General features: G+C 40.4%; 1 protein-coding gene across 5 annotated transcripts in view; it reads left to right on the top strand.

Annotated features, from left to right (window-relative positions):
- The window catches only part of adcy7 (adenylate cyclase 7), a 130,850-nt gene that overhangs the window by 64,343 nt on the left and 49,667 nt on the right, over nt 1-16,840 (top strand). For all 5 annotated transcript variants that reach the window (XM_012960538.3, XM_031899791.1, XM_012960539.3 and 2 more), the window contains 3 exon segments: nt 548-697; nt 12,852-12,997; nt 14,427-14,538. In XM_012960538.3, coding sequence (XP_012815992.1) covers nt 548-697; nt 12,852-12,997; nt 14,427-14,538 — 408 coding nt within the window.

Here is a 16,840-nt window from a genome sequence, read left to right as displayed (position 1 = left end):
CTATTTTTTGTTCTATATTGGTGTGTCAATGTGGAAAAAACCCCTTACTAAAAAGACTGCAGTGGTATTCTTGTAAACAGCTGTTAAAAATAAAAAGTGTCCGGTTTGTCAGCATGCTTATTCTATTCTCTCCTCCCATGACATATATGTGTGAAATGCAACATAAAATATCTAAATTTCAGACCATCTGTATTTATTAGTAATTACATACTGCTCCATAACTCATGCTTCAAAGTACTGTTGAAAGCAAACGTTTTAGCACCCCTGGCCAAATACAAAATAATTATCAAAAAGTGGTTAAACTTTTTTTTTACTATTATATATCTAAAAATGTTTACTACTCTCTGTACATGATGTAACTTTGCTCAATTACTCAATAAACTTTGAGTCAAAAAAAGTGGTTCAACTTGTTAAAAAAAACAACATGTGCAAGTGTTAATGCGCAGTTACATTTTTGTTGGTTAACTTTAAAACACAAGAAAATAGTGATCATGTGTGATCATATTTTGTGCTTAAACATTTTAAATGTATGTATCCTTTTTTACAGCTTATGGCCAATGCTGTTATTTTCCTTTGTGGAAATCTCATGGGGGCATATCACAAGTATCACATGCAGGATGCTTCCAGGGATTTGTACAGTTACACTGTAAAGTGTATTCGCATAAAGATGAAACTTGAATTGAAAAAGAGGCAGCAGGTAAGAACTATACAGTTATTTTCTTTTTCAAGAGTAGTGTTAATTATTGCTTTACAAAACCCCTGTGCTCATATGGTACAAAATTGTACATAAATCCTTATAAAAATTAAATGAAACTAATGCAGATCCTGTTAACAACTAGAAACACTTCGTGGAAATATGTTTAAAAAGGATGCACTGTCTGCAGAAGTAAAATTGTATCTTTTTCTTTTTTAGAACTAGATCTAGAACTTTAAGGAGGAAAACATAATTTTGCCTCTTTATAGATCCCTAGTAAGGAATCACCTTGAATATGTAGTGCTGTTTTCGGCTCTGGTACAATAAAGGATATCAATGAGCTTTTGAGAGTGCAGCTACGTGCAACTTAACTGGCATATTCAATCACCTTGAATATGTAGTGCTGTTTTCGGCTCTGGTACAATAAAGGATATCAATGAGCTTTTGAGAGTGCAGCTACGTGCAACTAAACTGGTATATGGAATGGAGGATTTAAACTATAAGGATAGATGGTCATGGTTGGCATTGTTTTCTGTGGAAAAAAGGTGCTTGCGAAGGGCATGATTACTCATTAAAGGGTATTTACATGTATATCAGAGCACCTCTTCTCCAGAGAAAGCTCTCAAACTTGAAAGTCTTACCTCATATTTATTTCATATTTCATTTTTATATTTGATTCCTTTTACCAGTCTAGCTGTTTGTCTTTGCACTCTCTCCAGACCATTAATATCCTTCTTTATGACTGGAGTCCAAAATTGCACTTGCACCATGGCCTTGACCAGGGATCTATCTACAAAATGATGTTTTTATCCCTTGATTTAATGCCCTTTTTATGCAAAACAATAATTTATTTTCTTTAGTAGCCACTTAGTGGCACTGCCTTGAGATGCGCAGCTTTTTATCCACAAAATCCCTCAAATACTTCTCAGTTAAGAATGCTCCCAACACCAGAGTGCATAAATATTGCACTTCTCAACACTGAACCTCATTTACCAGTTTGCTGTGCAGTCTTCTAGTTTAGTCAAATCACTCTGCAAAGTGACAGCATCCTGCATGGAATAGTTCTTGCATCAGAAAAAAGGAACAGTGCTTATTATGCCCACCCCCAGGTCATTAATAAAAAGTTAAAAAGCAAAGGGCCAAAGACGGACCGCTGCAGTATTTTACTAACAACACTGATCCATTCAGAAAATATATACAGGTATAGGACCCATTATCCAGAATGCTCGGGACCAAGGGTATTCCGGATAAGGGGTCTTTCTGTAATTTGGATCTCTATACCTTAAGTTTACTAAAAAATCAATAAAACATTAATTAAACCCAATAGGATTGTTTTGCATCCAATAAGGATTAATTATATCTTAGTTGGAATCAATTACAGGTATGGGATCCCTTATCCGGAAACCCGATATCCAGAAAGCTCCGAATTACGGAAAGCATGTCTCCCATAGACTCCATTATAAGCAAATAATTCATATTTTAAAAATTGATTTCCTTTTTCTCTGTAATAATAAAACAGTGCCTTGTACTTGATCCCAATTAAGATATAATTAATCCTTACTGGATGCAAAATAATCTTATGGAGTTTAATTAATGTTTTATTGATTTTTTAATAGACTTAAGGTATGGAGATCCAAATTACGGAAAGACCCCTTATCCGGAATACCCCTGGTCCCAAGCATTCTGGATAATGGGTCCTATACCTGTACAAGGTTCTGTTTTATTTCTACATAGAAAAAGGAAATCAGTTTTAAAATTCTGAATTATTTGATTAAAATGGAGTCTATGGGAGACAGGCATTCCGTAATTCGGAGCTTTCTGGATAACGGGTTTCCGGATAAGGGGTCCGATACCTGTACTACCACTGTTTGTAATTTGTTCTTCAGCCTGCTTTCTATCCAAGTACAAATATTGTGTTCCAGACCAATATTCTTTCTTTTATGTGGTACTATATTATTTCCTTTAGCAAAATCTAAGATTACATTCACTGTCATCCCAGCGTCTATGTTTTTGCTCACCTCCTCATTAAGATTAGATTAGTCTGGCAAGATCTATTACACACACAGTCATGCTGGCACAAACTCATAGGGGCTGATTTACTTACCCACGAACGGGTCGAAATGAGTCCGATTGCATTTTTTTCGTAATGATCGGTATTTTGCGATTTTTTCGTATTTTTTGCGATTTTTTTCGGCTTCTTTACGAATTTTTCGTTACCAATACAATTTTTGCGTAAAAACTCGAGTTTTTCGTAGCCATTACGAAAGTTGCGTAAAATCTGGCGATTTTTCGTAGCGTTAAAACTTGCGCAAAAAGTTGCGCTTTTTTCGTAGCGTTAAAACTTAGGCGAAACTTTGCACCTTTTAAGTTTTAACGCTACGAAAAATGCGCAACTTTTCGCGTAAGTTTTAACGCTACGAAAAATGCGCAACTTTTTACGCAACTTTCGTAATGGCTACGAAAAACTCGCGTTTTTACGCAAAAATCGTATTGGTAACGAAAAATTCGTAAAGAAGCCGAAAAAATCGCAACAAATACGAAAAAGTCGCAAAATGTTCGTTTTCAAGTCGGAACTTTTCCAATTCGGGTCGGATTCGTGGGTTAGTAAATCAGCCCCATAGTATTGCGATTTTCAATGTATTTAAGAATCATATCCCTTTTAACCTCCTCCAAAAGCTTTCCAGCCATTGATGTCAAATTAACAGGCTTATAGTTTTCAGGCTGAGAATGGGATGCCTTTTTAAAACATTAACCCTTCTATCAAACCATAAGGGTTTGCATTGCAGTTTATTTTTTTTGCTTACAGAGGGAATATATTGCTTATTCCAGTTAACCTTATTATGAAGCCTTTACCTTGAATTAGCATTACTTTTCTTTTTGTCTACACTAAACTTTCTGTTACCCAACTGACTACCTCATCATCCTGCTGCTGTTCCCTGCCCCAAAACTATTTGACTAGTTCTTGATCAGTAACCAAGAGATTGTCAGGATAAGCAGGATTGTCAGTTGACTGTAGTGATGAAATTTGTTGCTCAAGATCTCTAATGCGAGCTTCTAAAGTGGCAATTCGATCGCATCCACCACCAAGTTAAGCACTTTGGAACCTCTGTTTCATGTCAGTGCACATACAGCAGACTGTGCACTGAGTTAGACCTTCAATGTAGCTACCCAGTTACAAAGTGAAAAACAAAAAAATAGCACAGGTTATAACCATTTTTTTCCTTGTTTTCAACCCCATTTGTTTTTAACTCTCCTTTAAAAGTTCCACAGGAGCCCCAGTGGTTCTATTTATACAATAGGGCTGATTCACTAAAGTGCGTTACAACATGTGCTATTTATAGCATGCGGTAAAAATTTTATTGCCTCTAATTTTTTGCGTCTTAACGCACAATTCACTAAAAGGATACTTGCGTTAATTTACACGCAATGCTGCTTTTTAGTCGCAAAGACTATTTTTGTGGGGTATTTGACGGAACGCGTGCTAATTAACGCATCGCGCACAAATATTAGCCATACATGCCAGTACTTTCGTAAAACTACTTTTATGAATATGACCATTTCCCTGCAAACTGGAGGCTACATCACTCTAGGCCCAACACATACTGGAATAAATAACACTGCAAAGTCCATATTGTGTTGCCAAAAGCTCATTAACTGTACTTTTCTATAATTACCGCCTGCCTCAATTAGGTGTTAATTTTCGCACAGACTAATGCGATATTTAGTGCATCTAAGTGTTTGTAAATCATGCGTTAGTATTATTTCTGCGCGCTAATTAACGCAAGCATTAAAATTAACCCATGTGGTAGCGTGAAATTTAACGCATACGATATATGAGACTTAACGCATGCGATTATATTTTACTTTAGCGAATACTTTAGCGAATCGCACATTTTTTTTTTGCCTTTATTGACCTTTAGTGAATCAACCCTTATGTGTTCAGGTGCAACTAATCAAACACCATTTGCCTCAAACTAAGGGAAATTTAATTGCAAAGTAATGCAGCTTCTGGCAAACTTTCTGTATGCCCTTTAGCCCACCAAAATTGGAACTAAAATTAACCACAGCAACTTAAATAAACAGCTTTTACTTAAAAATAATGGGAAATAAGAATACTTCACTTTTTTTTTTAGTTTTTGTAGATGATTCATCGAGCTACCAGCCTGTTAGTATTAAAGAAACTGTAGAAGAATATTTGAAATGAAAATATTTGTGTTAAACACTTATCAGCATATATATCATTGAGAAATAAATGGCTTTTAAAAAAAGATTTAGCTTACCACTGATTCATAGGGCCAGGCTGCAGATCTCTACCTACTCTCATAACATTATTCTCGTCAGTTCCCTCCCATACCCCACCCTATCCCCTGAAAGCTCAGCCAGCGTTCCGTTCAGACAGTCATGCAGACTTAACCCTTTGTCCCCTATCCCTCTCCCTGGATAATCATGTGAAAACCCAGTTTGAAAACTTCCAGTTTAAACCGGAAGTCAAGCAGTGACCCAGTGGCCTGGAGAAGCCTGGAGAAATTCAATACCATATGGAGAACGTGGCTGGACATATAAAGTCTGTACATATGGAAAACTATTAATCCTGTACATCAATAACTGTTATCTTAGCCTCACTCCTCTCTTTTCTTGCGTTTCTCTCTCTTGTTTTTCTGTTGTTTATTTGAATAAATAAATTTGAAATAGACAAAATAAAATCTTTAAAAAAATAAGAAAACTTTGTCCAATGCATCAATGGTAATATAATGTATTCAAAAAACACTTATAATATTGCAATTTCTTTGTCATACATATCTTAATAAGTGTTTAGAAGTTACATAATTAAGTTGGGTTGAAAAAAGACCAAAGTTCAATAAGTTCAACTATTCCAAGGGAACCCTGCACACACTCACACACACAAACCTATACTGACCTATCTATACACTTACATACATAAACTATATATACCAACATTAATACTAGTTGTAGGTTTTAGTATCACAATAGCCTTGGATATTATGCTTATTCAAGAAATCATCCAAGCTCCTCTGTAAGGGATTAACAAAATCTGTATTCCACAACCTCACTGCCCTCACCATTTAAAGTAGCGTAGGTGCTTTTTCACGAAGTTTGGTTCCTCTAATCTAAACGGGTGGTAATTGGTGCACTTATCCTGCCTATAATCACCTCTAATGTACTTGTAAAGAGCAATCATGTCCCCTCACAAGTGCCTTTTTTAAAACAACCCCCAACAATGACAGTCTAACATCATAGTTTAAATGTTCTGTAGCCCACTTTTGCGGATTCAGTGCTGCTACTGCTATTATTTGGCGCAACAGGAGCCCTGAGCCCCGCTTACTGGGGGACAGATGTTTTAATGCTGTTTGGCGTGCCTCCACCCAGGGGTGATTCTGTGGGACTACAGCTCCCACCCTGGGAACTTGATGTGGTACTTAAACCCTTGACTGGGATCCACACAACTCCCGGCACCTTGCCCCTCCCTGGGGTAGTATCTTACCGGCCAGTAGGTGATCCTTTAGGTTATGAAATATCCTTACACAGAAAGTTATGTTGAACCAGATGAAGTGCTTTATTTGGGCTGACCTCTCCAGGAGTGTAACACAATCAGGGCACCTTCTCCTTTACTCCACTCATAGAGAACCTCTCTCCTATTGGGTCCCACGGTACTCCCGCCAGGTGATCTTATCTAGGTGCTCCCCCCGGTACTCTCTCCAAGAGACCCTCTCTAAGGGCTCTCCCCGGTACTCACGCTAGGCAGACCCACCACAAGGACTCACCCCGGTACTCACGCCTGGACACCCTCAGATTAGGAATCTCCCATCTAGCAGTGACTGATCCACCTACCTAGACACTTTGGTCCCTGATCTCCAGCAGATGGATTGCTGGGGGGTCTTAACCCCTCTAGCCCATTCTAGCTATTACTTTCTACATGGCACTCCTAGAGTGTCCTATAACATGAAAACTGCTCACTCAACATTGATTATATGGAGTACCTCTGTCTAGAGGCAATCCCCACATTAAGACTAACAGAACATGGCTGCATGCCCTTTTTTATTCCAGCACCCCATCTAGTGGTTGCTGGTGAGAAATGCAGGGGAAACTCCCTTTTAGCACAAAAACATCTAGGACCACCTTTAGGTGTCCAAATCCCATGAGGCCACCCTCTAGTGCCTGTCTAAATGGGAACCCACCTAAGGGGCTCAAATCTGGGGATCCCTACAGTTCCATCACCTTTACCAGTTTAGTCTCTGTACTTGTCAGAGACCTATAAAATGGCAAAAATATGTTTTCATCCCTTAAAGGAGAAGGAAAGTCAAAATCTATTAAGGACACTATTAAATAGTACTACTATTGCTGTGTAAAAACGCTATATTCCTGGCTTGCCTAATGAAAGATTTACAGAGATACACATACTAGAACTTACATACTTGTTTCAGTGAATAGCGCCGCCATCTTGTCCAGCGTGTCTGTATGGGCTGAAAAGCATAAGCCAGCCCCCCCCCTCCGCTCCCCGCTCCTGTCACAAAGATTCCGCAGCTCCCCACTCCTGCCACAAACCCCCCCCAAGCTCCACAACCCCCCCTGCTCCCCGCTCCTGCCACAAACCCTCCGCCGCTTGCAGCACCGCCCCCCCCCCCCCGCTCCCACCACCTGCTTGTCACAGAGTTCGGCGACGCTGCATCGCCATGGCAACCAGACGCTCCTGCTGTGTGCGCATGCGCCGCCTGCAGTAACAAGTCACCAAGTCTTGAAGGAGCGTTGAATTATGGGAATCTTCTCTACCCAGCTCAGCATTTTTTTTTTCCTGTTTGGCTTTTGATCTTCTGAACGGATGAAGTATGGGGAGACTTAAGGGCACTATTGAGACAACTGAAGGTATGCCTGTAGCTTGAGATTAACTCTTTATTAGCCTTTCCTTCTTCTTTAAATCAATGTCCTTCTTATGCCAGACAAACTTAATTTGCTGTAGTAGCCATTGAATGACACTGCCTGAAATTAGACAACTAATTCCCTGATCTTTATTAATTAAGGATACCCCCAACACACTACCATTTAGTGTGTAACTCGCATTTATATTATTTCTACCAAAGTGCATAACTTCAACATTGAACCTAATTTTCCAGTTTGCTGCCCAGTTTTCCAATTTTGTCAAATCGCTCTGCAAATGGGCAGCATCCTGCATCGAACTTATACTTTTGCACAATTTAGTATATGATCATTTAGAATATGATATATTTAAAGTGAAATATTTGCTACTGTCCCTTTAACATGACTAGCTATAAACAAATAAGGGGAGGAATAGTTTAAAAATGTAATATTAATACTTGTTATGTTGTGATATGAATGATGGCACTTAGCACAGCAAAACAGTAAAAATCTGTTTTTATAACTACTGTGACAGTCAGAGCAACTCTATTATACTTTCTTCACTGAATCCCAGTGATGGCCCAATAATAAGCAAATAACTAAAACTGCCAAAAACCATCATGTATATCATCACCTTGTTCAAAACAGTGAGAACATACCTGCTCTACATTTAGAGCATATTTTGAAACAATGGGCCTTTTACCCCCACCCTTCAGACTGACGTTGATTATAGTACTGTCACACCTGATGATTTTATTGTGGTTTGTCACCATCAGAGAATCTCCACTGGGAAAACTGAGAATAGCCCAGCTGTGCCACTGTTGCTTGAAATTGTGGCCATTTGTGTTTTTCAAACAAGACTTGCTTAGGCATGTTATATTTATTTTAATTCTCAGAGGACATAATTAAAAGCTTTCCACAATTCCTGTTTGTTTTTTAATGCTGCTTTCCTAGACAATAGTTGCAACCGTAAATTATAAAGCAGTTAACTTGGTATGGAAGCAAAAGAATATAATGCTAGTACACCCATTTTGTAAATTTGTATCATATCATCTTATGAAAAGCATAGTTAAAGTCATTATAGACACAAGGCTGCATTAATATAGCTGTTTAAATGTTTTTTAAAGGAGAAGGAAAGGCTAATAAAGAGTTAATCTCAAGCTGCAGGCATACCTTCAGTTGTCTCAATAGTGCCCTTAAGTTTCCCCATATTTCACCTGTTCAGAAGATCAGAAGCCAAACAGGAAAAAAAAACGCTGAGCTGGGTAGAGAAGATTCCCATAATGCAACGCTCCTGCACAGACACTACGACCAGATCCTTAGCTTGCACATGCGCACACAGCAGGAGCGTCTGGTTGCAAAGGCGACGCAGACGAGGACAGCCGGCAGGAGGAGAAGAAAGAAGCGAGGCGGCAGGTGCGGGGAGTGTGCAGCGCGGGGGGGGGGGTTTGAGACAGAAGGGGGAGCATGGCAGACACAAGTAGGAGGAGGAGATCAGCAATTTTACAGTATGAAAGTACATTGGCGGATCGGGGGGGGGGGGCGGGGTGACTATGGTTTGTGAGCCGGCAGGTGTGGGGATCACAGTGAGTGAGCCGGCAAGAGCGGGGATCAGAGTGGGGGGGGGGGGGGCGGTGGTTGTGAGCCGGCAGGTGCAGATCAGAGTGTGGGGGGGGACTGGCTTGTGCTTTTCAGCAATAGCCCATACAGACATGCTGGACAAGATGGCAGTGCCGTTCATTGAAACAAGTATGTAGTTTCTAGTATGTGTATCTCTGTAAATCTTTCATTAGGCAAGTCAGAAATATAGCATTTTTACACAGCAATAGTAGTACTATTTAATAGTGTGCTTAAAGGAGAAGGAAAGGCTATTAAAAAGTTAATTTCAAACTGCAGGCATACCTTCAGTTGTCTCAATAGTGCCCTTAAGTCTTCCCATATTTCTCCTGTTCAGAAGATCTAAAGCCAAACAGGAAGAAAAAACGCTGAGCTGTGTAAAGAAAGTTCCCATAATGCCTCACTCCTGCACATACACCAGGACCAGGTGAACATGCTCAGTTAGTTAGACTATGAGTCAGCTTCCTGCTGATTGGCTCTGATCCACATTCCTAAGGGGGGGAAATTAGCTCTTAGCATTCTTGAGGGAGGGGGGAGCAGGAGAGAGCAGGAAGCAGAAAGCTGCATGTCTCTGGCACAGGAAAACAGACACAACCAATCTTTTTACAGAGAATTCAGTGCAGCGTTTCTGTGAGTGCTTATGGCTATATTTACATAGACCTTTCTGATAAAGCTTACATTACCTTTAATAGATTTTGACTTTCCTTGTCCTTTAAAATTATTTTGTTGTCATTATTAATGTACATGGCAGCAGGTCACTGATGTGCGCGGGCTGCTTTTTTATTTTAGTCGAATGCTAAGCAGTTCTTGGCTTACGGTATGTAGGCGTAAGTAGCAGTGTGTGTGGAAGATGGTTTTGGGCTGGGGGCTGAAGTGCTGAAGTTCGTGCTATGTGAAAGTTTTCTAACTTCCCTAGCTCTCTTCCTGGCCTGCCCACATCATCTTCCAGAAATGGAGGTGGGGTGAAATTTCCCTCCTGTTCCAAATGCATTATATGTAGCGTTTACAGATCTAAGCTGAAATCTAGTAGAATCACTAGTATTAAGAGAGGAATAGGATCCTTTTTGTGTTTAGAAAATGAGCATCCGGTCTTTATGGGATAGCCATTTATATACTGAATGACTTTCAGTCTGTACACACAAAATTTCTTATCACTTACTGAAATAGCATTTCATGTCCCATGTGTAGTACCAGCTTAGACCTTCTCAAAGAGTCTAACCTTGACCTAATTTTCGATAACAGCAGCCTCTTTCCTGGAAAAAAGGGTTAGCTCACCTAGTATAGTGTACTTTTATTGAAGCACCCAGCCCACTGCCACTGTTTGCCAGTGGCAGATTAATGATATGAGCTCATGGCTTCTTGTCTACACTTTCAATAGGTCCACCTTCTAGGCAGCAGGCCACGTGTGCCTTGGGGTCCAGTGTGATCAGGGCTTATCTAACTTTTATTAAGATTATTATTTCTCATTCTTTCCTTAATATGTATTTTTACTCGTGCTGGGTGGCACTGGCTGGGTGCACCAATTGCCTGGGAGAAGGCAGCCAGTCAAGGCGTTCGTGTGTCCCTGGACGCTTGCAGGAGATCCAGGCCCACGTGCATCTGAGCTCTCTACTTTGGGACCCGACGTAGAGAGTTCGGGTGCTGTGCCTGGATCTTCTGCATGCATCTGGGTGCACACCTTGTCTGCTTTCTCCCAGGTGCACAGTGCACCCAACAAATGCCACCCAGCGCAAGTAAACATTTAAGACTCAAAGAGAAACAATCATTTTAATAAAAGCTAGGTTAGCCTGTGCATTAATCCACCCCTGCTGTTTGCAGGAATTTATCTAAGCACCTTCAGGCTGTATAAGCTTTAAGCAACATATAAGGCAAAACTTTCCACCCCATATGGTCCCTCATTGGAGCTGCAGATTGACACAGCAGAACATTTCTGAGCTTAAGCGAAACTGCCACTGAAAGTGTAATGATGAGACAGGCTTTACCTGGATCTGCTCTACCAACCAGTGCTCCACTGTTCACTGCCATCCCTTACTACACGCATGCAAATTTGGGGCCTTTGCATATTCATATTCCCTTAGTGTTATAGTTCACCTGTTAGATTAAAGGTATTGTGGGACTTGGGTAATCCCCAGATTTACATGAGCAGAGCAAGGTATGGCACTGCACAGTGGTGCACTGTGGCTGGCAGGGCAAAGCTTAATTGTATATAATGTTATGATTGCATGTACTGTATATTTTTCAAGTGTAAAGTAGAGTTTTGTTAAAGCCTACTAATAATTTATGAGTGTAGTTCACACCCCAACCACTAGAGAGCAGGATGGGGCAGAATGTATAAAATGGCACCACACCCAGAATTAGTGGTCTTTATCGGCGAACACAGAAAGAAACCAGCTGGAAGTGAAGAAGAACAGTATACAGGGTAAGGAGAGGTCAGAACAGGGCAGCTGATAGTTGAGCAGGCACTAGGTGTCAGGTGAGGGTTAGGTAGTAAGGGCTGCCTATTGCCCCACCAGGAGGGTAGAGGGAAATAGTTTTCCCAGTGGATCATCCACAGAATAGGGACCCGAGCAGATAGGGGTAGGCTAGAAGGGAGGGCTTGATGAGTTTCAGGCTAGTGTCGGCCAGTAGAAAAGGCCTGTTGGAATAGCAAAGGGGCACTGCAGGGAGTGCCGGATTGCTGAGCCAGGTGGGGACAGGAGATCCCATGGAGACTTTTAACAAATGTGATAGCCCAAATATACAGTATCTACCCCTGGTAAGACTGACGTCCTCTGGACACTGTGGGATTGTACATATTTTGTGGAGAAAGCACTGTTTGAAACATTGTGAATGTTTACCTGTATGCCGTGACTCCCTTGTGATGTGTGATTAAAGTTATTTTGCATTACTGTTTGAGTGCTTGCCTTTCCTAGGTACAAAAAGTGACACGGGGTGACCTTCTTAGAAACCTAAGGCAATTTATGGCAACTTCAGAGTTCTTGCTGTGTCAACCTGTAGCTCTGAAGCTAAAAGCCAGTGTACAAGAGGTGATCTTTGATTCTTCCACTAATTCTATGACTGGATTTGCCATTACTGCCCATGTGCCCACTGGCTTTCAGACATTGCACCCTACTTACTTCTTATAAGGGAATTTTACAACTACAAAAGCACTATGTTACATAGTTACATAGGGTTGAAAAAAGACCAGTACTGTCTATGCCGACCTCCAAAAGACAGTACTGTCTATGCCCACCTCCAAGTCATTAATAAACAAGTTAAAAAGCAAAGGACCAAGGACTGGCCCCTGCGGTACTCCACTAACAACACTGAGGTAATAAATGAACAACAGAGGCATAGACAAGATATGAATGTGAGCTTGTATCACCTTCATAGAAATGGTGATAAATAAAGCAAGAGGGAATTAGTTATCGATTATAATTATAGTAGATCTTGATTTTTTTTTTACTTGGACACTATAGTACAGCATTTGTACTACTGTTTCACAATGTCAAAATATGTTACAGCCAAGATTAATTTGGAGTGTATCTGGTCAGATTGAACATGGCATGGGCAGATATGCTAGAAAAAAACTTGATTTGATTGAATTTTGATTGAGATTGAGACTTTTTGGATGTTAAATTTTAAAATGGCTTTGCTTATAATCAATTTCTCTGTTGTGCCCATTTAGGAGAGCCTTCTGCTGTCTGTGCTTCCTGTCTACATCTCCATGGAGATGAAACTTGCTATTCAGGATAGACTTACTGAGACCAATGACAACCGCCAACCAGACAATAACTTTCATAGCTTGTATGTCAAGAGACACCAAAATGTCAGGTGGGTCTGCGCTAAACACACAGGAGTTAGGCTCCTATAGGCCCAATTTTGTAACCCAAACTACAGCAAAATGTGTAACATTTAATAAGCCACTGTGTCTTAAATTTTAATTAATTCAGTTTCATATTTTGTTGACATGTATATGTAAGGGCTTTGGCACATGTAGGGTTGTGCTGTTAATGGGAAGCAGAGGCAAGAGCTAAGGGCAGTGGCACATAGGTAGATTAGTCACAAGCGATAAATCTGCGTTACCGTGGGCGTCTAACCTCCTTGACATGCCTTTCCACTGGCAAGAATGTAAATCGCCAGTGGGATGGCATACACGTCGCTTCGGTTTCCCAAAGTCGCCACCCAGCAGTGATTTACATTCTTGCTGGTGGAATGGCACCTAGGGGAGATAAATCTTTGTTACCGCGGGCGACTAATCTCCCCGTGTGCCACTGCCCTAAAATGTATTTTGAGTGACTTCAGTGTGCTACAGCCCTAAAAATGCCCAATAATGTTTTATAAAGTCATTTGTAAGTAACCTTTTTGGAGTCCACAATAAAAGCATGTTTGAAGACAAATTTATAGCTAAATGTTAGTTGTGCCTCTGTTTTTTATTTTTTTTTGTTAGAAATTAACCTGAAATTAATCCTAGAGATCTTAGAAATTAATCTGATAAATCTATTATTTACGATAACCCCATAAGTAGTCTCCATATTGGTATAATTTAAAAAATATCAAATATATATGAAATATGAATACTTTTTCTCCCACCATGCAAAAATTGGCTTTTTTTGTAAAGAAAAAAAATCCAAGGATTTTGCCTACTTGTGAACCGGATTACACTAATTTAGCACAGAGTGCTTTGAGGCATAACATAATAATTTAAACAATATACACATTGCTAGTCTGGTCTTGTTTGTTGCTTTAAGAAGGAGGTATGGGGTTAAATATATGATAGCCAAAGTATTTCTTAAGAGCTTAATAGCATTACATTTATTTAATAATTCACAAGGTACACTTGGGAACTTGTTAATAGTAATGTACGTAACTCCCAAGAGTTTCTTTCAAAAGTATAAACTGGAAATGTAACACCTAGAAATATGACACAGAATTTAATGTCAGTAACCTTTAGGAAGTATACAAAAGTCATATTAATACCAGAAATAATAATTTTTTTGTTTTATTAATTTTATCCTTAATAAATCATTTTTTTTTTTTTTTAAAGTATTTATTTTATTTCAAAACAAACAAGACATATAACATTGCTAACAATCGTTTCTTATTCAGCGTATTGAATCGTCAGTATGCAGAGGGTATCTATACAGACCTTAATAAATCATTTCTAAATAGACTTTGGTCATTTTAATTTTTTAGATGTAACTGGTTGTCAGAAAACTTTTAGTTTATCTAAATGTGTGAATTGTCCTTTGCCTTTTTATAGTATTCTGTATGCTGACATTGTAGGCTTCACTAGACTTGCCAGTGACTGCTCACCCAAGGAGCTTGTTGTCATGTTGAATGAACTCTTCGGAAAATTTGACCAAATTGCAAAGGTAAAAATCCACATTCATGCCTGAATTTTCAAGAAAAGGGCGCATTGTATCCTATGACACACTAGTTTTAATCAGTAATTTAAGGCAAGGGACATCAAGAACCAACCTTAATTAGTGATATCATTAAGCCCCAATACAACTATATTAAAGGACATGTACAGCTACAATGTATATCAGTTGGGCATGTCTCCCCCACCCAAATGGTATATCTCCTCCTCTTACCAGCACCATCACATTTTCCTAAAACAAATAGCAGCTTTCACCCGGTGCCCATTTTTCCTCTGATACATAATCAGATACATGTAAATCTGCAAACAGCATATACACACACAGACCCTTATTCAGCATACATTTCATCAAGAATACAGGCTCACACAGGCACAACTGTCTCTGATAAAAGTTCTGCTTTGTTTGAGCACTGTAATGGTAAAGCTGAGCTCAGGAGAAAAAAACTGAAGCAGACAGCTAGAGCTGAGTTTCTATGGGAACCAGCAATGCCATCTCTTCACTGGCTGCTAGACTGGGGGGCGTGTTTAGTAATCTGAGCTTAGAACAACTGAGCATGCCCACAAGCCAACAGCCAAAGCAAATTCCTGAGGGAGGGGGTTGAGTGGGTTACAGGGAAGACTGAAATCTAAGTGATTAAAGGAGAAGGAAAGGCTATTAAAAAGTTAATTTCAAACTGCAGGCATACCTTCAGTTGTCTCAATAGTGCCTGTAAGTCTCCCCATATTTCTCCCGTTCAGATGATCAGAAGCCAAACAGGAAGAAAAAACACTGAGCTGTGTAAAGAAAGTTCCCATAATGCCTCACTCCTGCACAGACACCCAGACCAAGTGAACATGCTCAGTTAGTTAGACTAGAGTCAGCTTCCTGCTGATTGGCTCAGATCCACATTCCTAAGGGGGGGGGGGAGTGAGTTCTTAGCATTCTTGAGGGAGGGGGGGCAGGAAAGAGCAGAAAGCAAAGAGCTGCGTGTCTCTGGCAGAGGAAAACAGACACGACTAACCTTTTGACAGGGAACTCAGTGCAGCGTTTCTGTGAGTGCTTATGGCTGTATTTACATAGACCTTTCTGATAAAGCTTGCTAAGTTTTTACCTTTCCTTCTCCTTTAAGGGCCTTATTGCAGCCTTACTATTAACCTCTGGACAACCAGTGTGACAGGTATTGAAAGATTTCAAAGAGGCTGTTCACTGATTAAATTTTTGTGTGTGGGGTTTACATGTCCTTTAAATGCAACAACATTTACATATAGGTATATTTTAATTTATTATTAATATATAGGTAGCCCAATCTATAATAATGTCTGATAGATTGTTGTCATGCACAGGCTTGCACTTTATTTTTGTGAAAATGATAATGGGTATTACTTGCTTTTATGCTCTATAGCAGGTTATTCAGGGTCGGACTGGGCCGCGGGGACACCGGGAAAATACCTGGTAGGCTCCAGCGGCCCAGACCCAACCCTGTTGCTGCACCCCAGCCCTTCCCTGACACGCTTCACTTACGCACGCTCAGGGGAGGACGTTGAGTGGGGGGATGGTTTAGGGGGTCCGTGGCCGGTGGGGGCACCTTAAGGGGTGCGGGGCCTACACCCCCCACTCTGACCCTGTGGTTATTCATGACCCAGGGGGCCCAAGAGCATGCTTCTTTGTGCTTCAGATTGCATTCTGCATTGTGACCTGGTAGTGTTTTACTCCACTTTTTACACAGCATGATAAATATACCCCTTACTGGAGCATTGTAAATGACCCCTTATAGATATGATGTGTACAATTTAATCTTTAACTTCCTTACAATTTAAACATGTTCTGCTTTTTCTTATTAGGGAATATCCTAGGGGAGATTTTTAGTTTACCTATAAAAACTACATGTAGCCCACTTTAGTTGGCAGTGCTGCTACTTGCTATACTTTGGCGCTACAGGTGTCCTGAGCCCCCGCTTACTATGGGGGACAGGTGCTGTACAGTTCAATGGCGTGCCTCCACCCAGGGGTGATACTGTGGGACTATAACTCCCCACCCTGGGAACTTGGTATTATACGTTACTCCTTGACTGGGACTCCACACAACTCCCGGCACCTTGCCCCTCCATTGGGGTAGTTGTTTACCGGCCAGTAGGTGATCCCTTGGATATGAAGGAGTCAGACACAGGTGGTTATAGTGAACCAGATGAGTATCTTTATTCAGGGCAGGACCTCTCCAGGAGTGAAATACATTCGTCAGGGTACCGTCTCCTTACTTCACCTTAAAAGAACCTCTCTTGTGTTGGGTAACCCACAGTACTCCCGCCGAGAGATCC

The sequence above is a fragment of the Xenopus tropicalis genome, chromosome 4 (assembly GCF_000004195.4).
Source record: "Xenopus tropicalis strain Nigerian chromosome 4, UCB_Xtro_10.0, whole genome shotgun sequence".
NCBI classification, from domain to species: Eukaryota; Metazoa; Chordata; class Amphibia; order Anura; family Pipidae; genus Xenopus; species Xenopus tropicalis.
This window is presented reverse-complemented; position numbering and strand designations above follow the sequence as displayed.